The sequence below is a fragment of the Lycorma delicatula genome, chromosome 3 (genome assembly GCF_047948215.1).
Source record: "Lycorma delicatula isolate Av1 chromosome 3, ASM4794821v1, whole genome shotgun sequence".
NCBI classification, from domain to species: domain Eukaryota; kingdom Metazoa; phylum Arthropoda; class Insecta; order Hemiptera; family Fulgoridae; genus Lycorma; species Lycorma delicatula.
The window spans coordinates 2,052,311-2,065,324 of NC_134457.1; the positions used below are offsets into that span (position 1 = coordinate 2,052,311).

Sequence of the window (13,014 nt, forward strand, 5' to 3'; positions counted from 1 at the left end):
ATTAATAATTCGTCGATGAATTTCAGCCGCATTACACCACTCAGCCTGAAGAAATCTAATTACTGTACGCACTTCACACTTGGTGGGAGATGCTGTTGTTGTAAATATGTTTACGTGCTAGCTGCGTGTTTAGAACTAAATGAAGTGACGCAGCGTGACTGAAGGCTAAACCTAGAGATGCTGCGCAACACATATGCGCAAAGGTTCATCCGATTTTTGCGCGGGTTTTTATTTCACGACCGATCGGACCTTGAAAAAAAATAACCCTTGTAGATCAAGTAACTTTTTATATCATTGTAACTTGATTTTAATGTTTTTAGAGAAACCATATACGCATAAAATTTTAATATCGTTTTGAACAATACTAATAAAATTTTATATATAGTTTTAAAATCTTTCTTTGAAATTAATAATAGTAATATTAGCTGTTTTAATGAATGAATGTATATTTACTCTGTGGCATGTGTTTTTAAAAATGTGTTCATATGTACATGTTATGTAAACGTATGTTAATCAAATGTAAGTGACCTATTTCTTTTTTTAACACATTATTGTTTGTTTTATCTTTCATGTTGCATAGATAAATTCAATAAATTTCTTGTTTTTTATGATTAAAAATATTAATATAGCTGTTATTTTTAATATAAGTTCTCAATATTATTTGTTCAGTTCATTGATGAGAACAATAAGATGGATAACTTTTAAAATATTTATAACTTCAAAAATGTGGAAAAATTGTACTTCCAGATTATCTTTGTGGAGCTACTATAGCTTCTTCCTGACTAGAGTAGCTAATATCTTAGGTGATTAATTACACCGATGAAGTGTTTATAATTTGAAAAAATCTTCTGGAAGCACAATTTCCATATGTTTTGAAAGCAAGTGGTTGTTAAAATATTTTTAGAATTTTGTACTGCATTTTAAAAGTGCACTGTTGTATATATTAAATGGTAAAATAATTTTTTTTCTAGATTCTTGATAATTTCCTGTTCTTTAAAAATTATTAACTTATAATATTTAATCATTTATACAGTTGATTAAAATGGAAAAATTGACACTGATATCAGTTATTTAAATTGATTGAAATAGTTTATGTCAGTTTATTGAACATTTTTATTCATATTTATGAAGTTAATTAAATTCAATTTTTATCACTTACAATTTTTTTTTTTACCGCTAACTCTGATTACAAACACATATACACATTCAAACATATTGTACATTTAATCACATTAATTATAACTATGCTAGTGTATCTATAAGAATCATACTGGATGAGCAACTTAAAACTGAACTGAGCTAGCTCACACATAAGTTATTTTACTGTCACCTCTAAAGTTGCTACTACCAGCACCACTGTTGGATTTGTATGTTACTACTCTTGTCTATTGTTGTCAGTTGTAAACTGTTCATGCTTCAGTGCAGTTTAGTTTCCTTCTTTACAGTTGTGTTTTTTAAAATGCCTTAATCGATCAAGGAAAGGGTCGGTATCGTGGAAGCTTAATGTGTTTTGGATCTTTTCAAGAAACATGTCAAATATTCATAGAAAAATTAACATTTGACGGAAATGACAGTATCCCAGCAAGAATAATATACATGATTTGGTTAAAAAGTACCGTACAAAAGGATCAGTTTCAAAAGTAAAATGGAATAGAGGAAGGACCTTCTGTTAGGACTCCAGAGGCCTTAGCCGATATTCAAAGAAGAATTTCTGCCAGTCTAAAAAAATTTGTATGCGAGTCATCATAACAAAGCTGTATAAAATTCACATCTTGCTGTCTATATTGTTTAATAATGTACAATACAAGGTGAAACATCGTAATTATTGCGACTGGCTTCTAATCATTGTCAATGGGCAGATAGATGCTGTTTTTTTATGTCTGAGAGGTGTTGTTTTGTTTTTCTGAGCATTTTAATTTGTACAACACCTGGTATCGGATGACTGAAAATCCTCACAGGATTTTGAATATCCACTTCACAATGAGAAAATCATTATATAGTATACCGTTTCTGATAATCATGTAGTGGGGCCATTGTTTTTTTTGACAGGACTATCAGTACAGAAGTGTACTGTATAATCTTTGAATAATTCTACGCTTAGTTAACAGATCATGATAAAGCTTCTTCCAATAAGACAGAGTAAAATGTCACATATCAAACGATCAGTACCACGCGTTCATGCAGGTTTTACAGAAGAAAGAACTGTCAACATTGAGCAGTGGCCTCTGTTTTCTTCGTATAGTTGTGTATGTATAGTTGTGATTTTTTCCTTCGGGGTATTAGAAGAATAGAGTTTATTTATCAAATACTCCACAGTATTGATGAACTGTCGACAAAGAAGGTGAACATTGAACAAAAAATTGATGACATGACCACAATGTTTTATGTCAGGTGTAATCACTCAAGCATAAAAGTGCATCGTTGCACAGGACACTCACTTCAAATACTTTTTGTAAAAGTGTGATAGATATGTAAACTTTACATTAGATGTTTTCGTTGATTTATAAAATTTTACGTTCAGATGATATTTATAGTAATATAATTTGAAATGCTATAAAAACAACAACAATCTTAAAACCCCAATACTAAAGTAAAAAGGTATGTATAGTGGACAAGCAATTCTCACATTACACCTGAAGCAATATATATATTTTTATATACCAGCTTCTCAATTAATGAACAAATTGCAATTAATTTTTTCTGGACTACCATTCTGAAGAAATTGTAAATATGGGAACATAATACCCCTTCATTTGATAATTAAAAGATGGATTAAACTTCCTGTTTCAGAAGGAAGTTATACAAATTCTTCATAAAATTATTGTATGGAGTATGATTGTGGATGACATCTGCAGTGGATGTCAGCCTGGTAGTACCATAGCTATTGAGAGATTCCTGGATTTGTATCTGACTCGATAAATGAATTAAAATATATTATTCCAGTATTTCCACATTGGAATAATATATTTTATTAAAGACCAGCTCTAAAGAGAGACTTCCGCTGTAGGGAAATTCTTAGTAAGAGAATTATTACTATATGTACTGATTTTGTTAAAATTTATTAGAATATTTAACACTTAAAAGTTTCATTGATTATTCTCATATCAAACGTTCAAAAAATTACTGAATTAATTAATCATTTCAATAAATTTGTGCTAAAAACTATCGGATTAATTAATGTTAATTTTAGAATTAATAATATATAAATAAAATTTCATCTTTATCAGAATTAAGGATGGAAATTTCTTTTGCGTGGATTTTACATAGAGTACAAATTGTATTATTTATTCATCATTAAAGTAAACAATTATGTTAATATCATCTTAATTTATGAAAGGATTGCATAATGTTTATAAGATTTCTTGAGCTTTTAACTTGTTAATTTAATTTAGTATTCTGAAAATTAAAACATTTTGTTTTTGTTAACATGTTTTTATAAATTTTAGCGTATTATAATGTTTTAGTTTAGGTTGTTACTTTTTTTAATTAATGATATAAAACCCATTATTTATTACATATTACAATTTTTTTGTTTCAGGTGGAATTTTAATTGATATTCCTTGTTCATTTCCTTGGTTTGAATCGTGGAGGGAGACATTTTTGCAAGTCCAGTTTCCATCAGACCATGAGTTTATAAAACATTATCTGGGATGTATCCTTTAGAAAAAATTTTTCAATTTTTAATTTGAAATCTATCAGTAAAATGTAAGAAGTTACATTTTTGTTACAATGCGAATCGCAGTTTGATACTATGTTTAATCAGTAATTAATCACGAAAAACATTGATAATTTTCTTGAAAATAAAATTTCAAAAATGAAGTTTCAGTCAGACTCAATAAAGTTGTTTAAAATATTTTTTTCCTTTTTTATCTAAAATTATTCTGAATTTTTTATCACTCAACTTACCTTATTCCATAAGTATAAATCTTAAAATCATTAATGTAAAAGAGTCATTAGTATGTTTATGGTGTTTAGATTTTCTACAAATTCAGAGGCGTGAAGAATTATAGGTCATTATAAAAGAAGGATAATTAATCAGTCAACACATTTTTTATTTATGTTGCTACCATAGCCGCTTTATAATAAATGAAATTTTATTAAAATATAAATATATATATAATATAATATTTTTTCAGCCTTTGTAAAGTACAGAATTAGAGAACACTCTTACCTGTACATTTTTATGTTCAAAACATTTTCGAGCCTAAGTCCATCTTAAGTGATATTTTTTAATAATTCTTTATCTGTCTACATTTACACATTAAATTTTATCACATTTAATTTCTAAAAATTGTCATTAATAAAATTTAAAAAAATATATAAATTCAGAACAAACATTTGTTCAGTCAGGAGAATGAAAAAGTATTGCCATACCTATAAATTTATCAATATCTTGTCTTTGTATGCCAATTGAAATAATTTTAGTAAGAATGTTCCCATCAAATTATGTTTGCAGATTTATAAAGCTGAATTTAAGTTTATATTTATATATATATACAATTTTTTTTAAATTTTTAATTTTTTATTCTTTTCATGTTTAATATTTACTCTTTTGATTATTTTAAGTTATTTTCTAAACTAGTTATATTATGATTATTATTTATTAAATGATCATCTACATTTGAGAAACCTATTTTTTTTTTTTTTAAATAATCTAAAATGTTCATTAAATCTATCTGTAAAGAACCTATTGTTTTACCATATATCTTTTCACAGTTGTTGCATTTTATTTTATAAATACTGGAAGAATCATATTTATTTTTTGCTTTTTTATTATTATAATATTTTAAATGTTTTATTATAAGATTAACAGATCTATAAGCAGGCTTATTTTTTATCATTATATGCGTCAATCAAGTTTTCTATAATTTTATTTGTATAAGAGTACTTTATATAAATATTTTCACTATTTTTATTTTTATGTATAAGTATTAATGTAGTAATGATTGTGTTATTGAAAAATTCTGGATTATATTTTTTTAATATATATTATCAATCAATGATACATATGGTATCCAATTTTTATACAGAGTGATTCAAAGAAACGGGAAATTTTGAAAGTTGTGTTGGTACCCGTGGGCAATTGGTACCACTTGATAAGTGGCGCCAGCCTCTCTAACCTAACCTGCCATTTAGTTGTCATGGATCCTTGGAGTGGTGCGCAACATGCATTTGCTATCAAAGCGTTTTACAAAAACAATGACAGTGTGGAGGGAGCGTGTAGAGAATTTCGCCGTCATTTTAATCTGGGATAGCACGACCGTGTTCCATCTGCACGTGCATTTAAAACATGGATATCTAATTTTGAGGAAACTGGTTCGGCAATGAAAAAGGAACCTCCAGGCCGTGAGCGAACCAACTGTACACCACAGAATGTTCAAGCTTTACAAGATGCTGTCACACGAAGTCCACATCAGTCAATCCGTCGTCTCTCAGCATCTTTACAATCGCATAGTTCAAGTGTTCGAAGAATGTTAGTGAAGGACTTGCAATTCCATCAATTCAAGTAGCAGATCGTCCTGGAACTGAAACCGAACGATGCAGTTGTGCGAGCACAATTCTGTAATGTAATGCTTCAGAAGATAAACGATAACGAAGAGTTTGTTCACGAACTGTGGATGTCAGACGAAGCTCATTTCCACCTCAGTGGATTTGTTAACAAGCAAAATTTCAGATACCGGGCACAAGAAAATCCTACGCAGCTACACCAGCGTCCGTTGCACAGCCAGAAAGTGACCGTGTGGTATGCTATGTCATCTTACGGTGTTATAGGCCCTTATTTTTTTGAGGATGACAACGGTCTTGCGATTACAGTGATGTCGGCTCGTTACGTAGCCGTGCTTGAAACCTTTATTGTGGAACAACAAAAGAGATTTCCACCGATTCTTAACACAGCCTGGTTTCAACAAGACGGAGCAACGTCACATACTGCATGAATATCTATGGCAGCTGTACGCCGATTGTTTGGACAACGTGTCATTTCATGAAATGGTGACATAGATGGCCTCCCAGATCGCCTGATCTCTCAGCTTGCGATTAATTTTTGTGGGGTCACCTTAAAAGCAAAGTGTTCCTCAGTAGACCTGCTACAATGGAAGAACTGAAGGCAAAGATCTGAGAAGCAATTGCGGAAATTCCAATTGAGATGTTACGTCAAACCACGAACAATTTAACGAAGAGACTTTGTGAGTGTTTACGTAGAAGAGGAGGTCACCTGCAAGATGTCATCTTTAAAAAATAAAGTAAAATGTATGTATCCTAAAATGGGAACATTTGTACAATTACATGAAATAAAATTCATTTTCTAAAAAAAAATTTTCATTAACGTTATTTAATTTTTTAAATTTCCTGTTTCTTTGAATCAACCTGTAGCTATATTTTTATTATTTATTTCATTATACAATTCCTGTTTATCATTTATAAAGTTTATTGCTGCTCTATTATGTGTTTAAAAATATTAGTTTTTTAGGACCAAGAATGATTAGAATTCTTGTTAATAATGATTTCATTCGAGTTAGGTTTTTTATATATCCAGTTATTATTTGATTGTGTTTATTTATTTTAACATTTACATTTAAATAATTTATTTTTTTATTGTGTTCCATTTCATAGTAATTTGAGTTGGAGGTTTCAATAGTTATGATATTTTTATGATAATTGTTCATTTTTGTTAAAAATTGATGAAAATTACAACAGTTGTTTGTTTCTTTATATTTATTCCATATTGTTAGAAATATTCATTATTCATTGTTAGAAATATACATTTCTCTGTTAGAATATGCTGTTAATTTAATTGGCATGTATTATTATTGTTATTCTTTTATTAACATTTTTTTGTTTACTTCCAACTTATTTTAATGCTTATTTAGGATAGCTCTTTCTTTGCATTCAATATCAGAATAATGTGGATGATATTATAAACACAAAGTAGTAAAATAATAGTCGCATGAATACATTTATAGAAGTGATATTTATGAAATACAGTACAAACAAAGCATATGCATCTCAACAGGGTGACAGTATGTTTTTGAAGATTATTTTTTAGACTAATAGGTTTTCTCCATGTTTTTTATTTATTCTGAGCGTAACATCAAAATTCTGTTTATGAAAAATGTAACAGAATGCATTATACCAGCTCCAGAAATGTAAGTCAGCTTATAAGTCATTTTAAAATCATATTATGATTACAAATTATTTATAATGGAATGTTGATTGTTCAGATTGGTCTTTGCAAGGCCAAATTAAAATTCCAGATAATTTGAAAATTAAGGTTGTTTATCATTCGTTTTGGACATATTTTAAAGTTTAATGGGTATTGTGCATAGTAAAAAGAGAAAAATGTAAAAAAAATTAATTATTTGCAGTAAAATTAAAAAGGTTCTTTGGAACTGAAAAAGTTCTATAAAAATTGCAAAAAAATAATTTAAAAAACCCAGTAAAAACAAGGATTGATAAAAGTACATTTCCTGTTGAAGCAAAACTTTATTTAAAAAGAATTTTAGATTTAAAATAATGTATTCATTATTTTTTAAATCGTCTATTACTGATGATATAAGCAATCAGATAGTTGAACGTATGGAAAATCGACATTTAATTATTTAACATTAAATTTAAAAACGTGAAACCAAAAGTAATCATAAACATCTTTATTTAATTCAATAAATACTTTTTTTATAAATTCAATAAAACATCAGATTACATACACATACACACTGTGCGCGCGTACATACATATACATACACTATTGTAGGTTTGTAACAACGATAATAAGGTTATTATAATTTAATCACTTTTAGTGTACAACTATACAAAATCAATTGTAGCTTAGGTTAATAAGAATTGTTAATATTGAAAGTTTGTAAGTTTTAAAACAGTTTGGCTACACACCATAATAAAGTGATTCAAACCCCCCCCGGCTAACTAAGTGAAGCAGTAAGTAGTGAATGTTTTAAAATTATTGATAAAAAAGTAGACTTTCCTTAATGCATTCATATAGGTATATTAGTGGTGTCATCTAAAGAGTCTAATCCGACCGAATGTCTTAGCCGAATGGGTGAAGAATTGGGAAAAATGCAAATAGAAGTTCCTAATGCATTACCAAAATGGTTTAGTTCAACAAATATTCTCCGTTATTATGTTTTATTACACGATAACATCGATACAGATATTAAGATGTAAGTACATATTTTATGTTTTATTTTCATTAAAAATTTATTTATACAGTAATATGTCTTTTGCTTTCTCAGACTTTTTTTATTTAAGTTAGTCGCATATATAAATTTTTATTTTGTTGATATATCGGTTATTTTATGAATTTAAAAATGCGCATTAAAATTAAAAGGTTTATCACTTCTTGTTGAAACTTAAGTTAAATTTATGTTAGCGTTAATTCCTTTTTTATAAATTAGTTTTGTTTGTAAAATTTTGACTAAAAAAATATATAATAGTGATTCTCTAAGAATTAGCATCGTGGTACTCGATCTTCTGTTAAATGTCCTGGAATTAGAATTGCTTCCCGTTTAGATCTCCATGAGAAGCCGGCACGAAAGATTGTGGGAATCAGCTGTTAGAAAAAAAGACAGTAAGCAATATTTGGAATGAAGATATGAATAGGCACATGAAATATAAGAAAATCTCTGCAAGCATACAAATTAAAAAATTTAAAAAGAAGGATGAAAATAAGCAGAGTGGTTATAATTCAGTTAAGTAAAGTGTGAATGGAAGGAAGATATCATTAAGTATGCGGTATATTATTAACCTAATAGAAAATGAAAAAGATATGTAGGAATCATTCTAAAAAAAGAAATAGCAAAATGCGTACAAAAGCTTATTTTTACTTATGAAGATAATTTCTGAACCCAAAGGGGAAGGTAACGATTATTGTAGAATAATAATGGGGATTGGGGAATGGTATGGTAGGGGAAGGATGGAGAGAACAATGAACACACAAAATCTGAGGGAAAATACACTTAATGAGTTTTACAAAGAAATATAACATTTATATTTGATTTGAAAATCGTATAAGAAACCTTCAGACATGGAAATAATCAAAGATAAATACAGATATCAAATTGACTGTATAATTGCAGAAGAAAGATCAGAAATACAATAAAAAGATATGTATGAGGGATGTTCAATAATTAATGAGACAAATTAATGTAGAGAAAAACTATTTATTAATGAAACTTACAGTACTTTTCAACATAGTCTCCACCAGCAACATTTATACACTTGTCCCACCATTCTGTGAGCTTTCTGATTCCTGCGGAATATAAGTCTTTAGCTTGGTTTTTGTACTATTCGTGTATCGCTTTTTTGACCGCTTCAAACTTCTTGCCGTGAAAAAAGTCTTTGAGCAAATCAAACAAATGACAAATGGATGGGGTGGGGTCTGGGCTGTAAGTAGGATGTGGCAACACCTCCAATCCCAACTTCTTTAGTGTCTCCAGTTCTGTAAGTGATTTGTTCTCTGAGCGCATTGTCATACAAGAGAATCGCATCTTTTGAGAGAGCACCCTGATGTTTTCGCCTTATCACAGGTCTCACTTTCTGTTAGAGCAGGTTAGAGTAGTACTCGCTGTTCATGGGTTAGAGCATGTTAGAGTAGTACTCGCTGTTCATGGGTTAGAGCATGTTAGAGTAGTACTCGCTGTTCATGGGTTAGAGCATGTTAGAGTAGTACTCGCTGTTCATGGTACGTTGTTCTTCTAAATAATCATTAAAAATTGGGCCTCTTAAATCCCAGAAGACTTATATTTTACTGGCTGATGTGTGAGTTTTGAATTTTTTTTTGGTAGACGAGTCCGTATGTTTCCACTCAAGAGGTTGTCGTTTAGATTTGGGCCTGAAATGGTGTATACATGTTTCATCACAGGTTATTATACAATCTTGAAAGTTATCTTCCACTTGAAATCGTTCTTTGAGCTCAGTACAAATGTGAATTCGGAAGTCTTTATGGGCTTGAGTCGACTGTCTTGGAACCCATCTCGAACATGTTTTGCGATAATTCAGCACGTCATAAATGATTGAATGCACAGTTCCAACATTGATATTACACTAAGTAGGAGTTTGGAAATTTTGACTTGCTTGTCTTTGTGAATAAGATCTTTTACGAGATTTTGCAGCGCGGTAGTCAAAACTTCAAGCGGTCTTCCAGAGCGATGGAGATCGGTCCAACTTGTTCTGCCCGAATTAAAATGTTCCACCCGCTAATATACATTACTGCTGTTTAAATATTTTTCACCGTACTGTTTCAACATTCTTAAGTAAATTCTCACTGGTTTCACTTCTGATAGCAAAAGTCTTATCACTGAATGCTGCTCTTCTGGTGTACATGTTTCAAGCAGAGATGACATTCTGAAATCAACAAAAGAAGTTATGTTTAGATTAATAATGATCGAACAGCTGATTAAATGTGTTCCAAGGTTGTCACCTTTACCTTCAAAAAGTTTCATTTTCATTGAATAAACTGTTTTTTCTCTACATCAGTTAGTCTCATTAATTATTGAATGTCCTTTATAGGTTGGCAGGAAACTCACATAAATAGCAATCATATACTTGTAGGAGCAGAAATAAAAGTAATATTGAAGACAATTAAAATAACTAAATAGAATTTGGAAAAAATAACAGCAATTGGGGAAAAGGTAATAGTGTAGAAATTAGCTTGGTATTGAAAAAAAGAAATGCGTTTGATTTTTGTGTGAATTTGAATGATTTCATAAAAACAGCAGTGAAAAAATGGCTTCATTAACAGAAGAAGATAAAAAGATATTCTTCATGAACAGAATGAAGAAGGTATATGCACTGCAAAAATTGAATAATGTTTAGAAGAGTCACCCAAAAAAACAAAGGAGAAAATGTTTGAAACAAATGCTTAGATATAGAAGATTTAGAAAGAAAAGGATAGTATGAACTGAAGTACAAAAAAATAAAATCAGGTATAATATAAAAAGTATTTTTTTTGTCTTCAGTCATTTGACTGGTTTGATGCAGCTCTCCAAGCTTTCCTATCTAGTGCTAGTCGTTTCATTTTGGTATACCCCCTACATCCTACATCACTAACAATTTGTTTTACATATTCCAAACGATGCCTGCCTGCACAATTTTTTCCTTCTACCTGACCCTCTAATATTAAAGTGACTATTCCAGGATGCCTTAATGTGTGGCCTATAAGTCTGTCTCTTCTTTTAGCTATATTTTTCCAAATGCTTCTTTCTTCATCGATTTGCCGCAACACATCATCATTTGTCATTTTATCCACCTTTCTGATTTTTTACATACTATAGCACCGCATTTCAAAAGCTTCTAATCTTTTCTTCTCAGGTACTCTGATCGTCCAAGTTTCATTTCCATATAAAGCGACATTCCAAACAAATACTTCAAAAAATTTTTCCTTACATTTAAATTAATTTTTGATGTAAACAAATTATATTTCTGACTGTAAGCTTGTTTCGCCTGTGCAATTCAGCATTTTATATCGCTCCTGCTTCGTCCATCTTTAGCAATTCTACTTCCCAAATAACAAAATTCTTCTACCTCCATAATCTTTTCTCTTCCTGTTTTCACGTTCAGTGGTCCATCTTCATTATTTCTACTACATTTCGTTACTTTCATTTTGTTCTTGTTTATTTTCATGGGTAGTTCTTGTGGAGGACTTCATCCATGCCATTCATTGTTTCTTCTAAATCTTTTTTACTATCAACTAGAATTACTATATCATCAGCAAATCATAGCATCTTTATCTTTTTACCTTGTACTGTTACTCTGGATCTAAATTGTTCTTTAACATCATTAACTGCTAATTCTGTTTAAAAATTAACAGGGATAGGGGACATCCTTGTCAGACTCCCTTTCTTATTATGGGTTCATTCTTCAATTATTCCTGTTGCTGTATGGTTCCTGTAAATGTTAGCAATCATTCTTCTATCTCTGTATTTGAACCCTAATTTTTTTTAAATGCTGAACATTTTATTCCAGTCTACATTAAGACCAAATTAAGAGTACAGGCACTAAAGAAATTTCCTGTAGTATTGGCAAAGAATTATACGAATAGAAAGATTACTGAAAGGGTGGAAGGAATATGTAGAGGAACTGTGCCAATCTAACAGAAAACTATTATATCTTCCTATAAAAGCTCAGTATGAAATGATTGAGAATAAAGTAGGAGCAGCAATTCTAAAATTGGAAGTTATAAGAAAAAGAAATGATATGAAGAATAAAAAATATATAGGGAAAGATGATATGCCAATATAAATAATTAAATAGTTTGATGAAGAAGGATTGCAGTACATGTTGAAACTGTGTAATACAATCTATAATAGTGAGATGTAGACCATGATTTCAATCATCAAAACATTTGGTGGAAGTATCAAGATTATAGGACAATTATTTTAATTTGCATTTAATAAAGTTTTTTCTGTAATTTCTGAACAAAAGACTGTAAAATAAACAAAATTGTTATAGAAGAACAGTATGGATTCAGGAAAGGAGAGGAAGACTAGGGAAGCAATAGGAAATATTAGTAAAGATATATAAAAAGAGATAAAACAAATAGTAGAAACCATTTGCTTTTAAGAGGAATTTTTAAAATGGTATAAACTAGCTAAAACGTAGATGGAAATATGAGATTAAATGAAAAATTTTACACGAATCAGAAAACAGCTGTATAGATAAAAGATGCTCAAACTTAATATTTTGACCTAGGAAGAGGAGTAAGGCAAGACCTGTACGAGGCATGTTTTTAAAATATAATCTGTTTTGAATTTGCCACCTACATACACGATGTAAACAGCTGGCACTGCTTTGCATAGTTATTTCATTCAATAGTTAGTCAGGTGTTAGTATCAATAGTTTAGTCATTTTGTTGTTTGTTGTTTATATTTGTGCATTTTTAATGACTACTACAATTAATGATCCCATTGAGCATTTCAAGTACAAGGGGTAATCCTATTTTTGAAGTCAAAAAATAATTCTGTGGCTGAAATTTACATGTAAAATTTGTGACATTTTCAGGCC

General features: G+C 29.9%; 1 protein-coding gene across 5 annotated transcripts in view; it reads left to right on the top strand.

Annotated features, from left to right (window-relative positions):
- Nucleotides 1-13,014, top strand: part of l(3)76BDm (trafficking protein particle complex subunit 8 homolog l(3)76BDm) — a 130,430-nt gene that overhangs the window by 17,644 nt on the left and 99,772 nt on the right. For all 5 annotated transcript variants that reach the window (XM_075359351.1, XM_075359353.1, XM_075359352.1 and 2 more), the window contains exons 3-4: nucleotides 3,539-3,652; nucleotides 7,997-8,174. In XM_075359351.1, coding sequence (XP_075215466.1) covers nucleotides 3,539-3,652; nucleotides 7,997-8,174 — 292 coding nt within the window. The remainder of the gene's footprint in view (nucleotides 1-3,538; nucleotides 3,653-7,996; nucleotides 8,175-13,014) is intronic.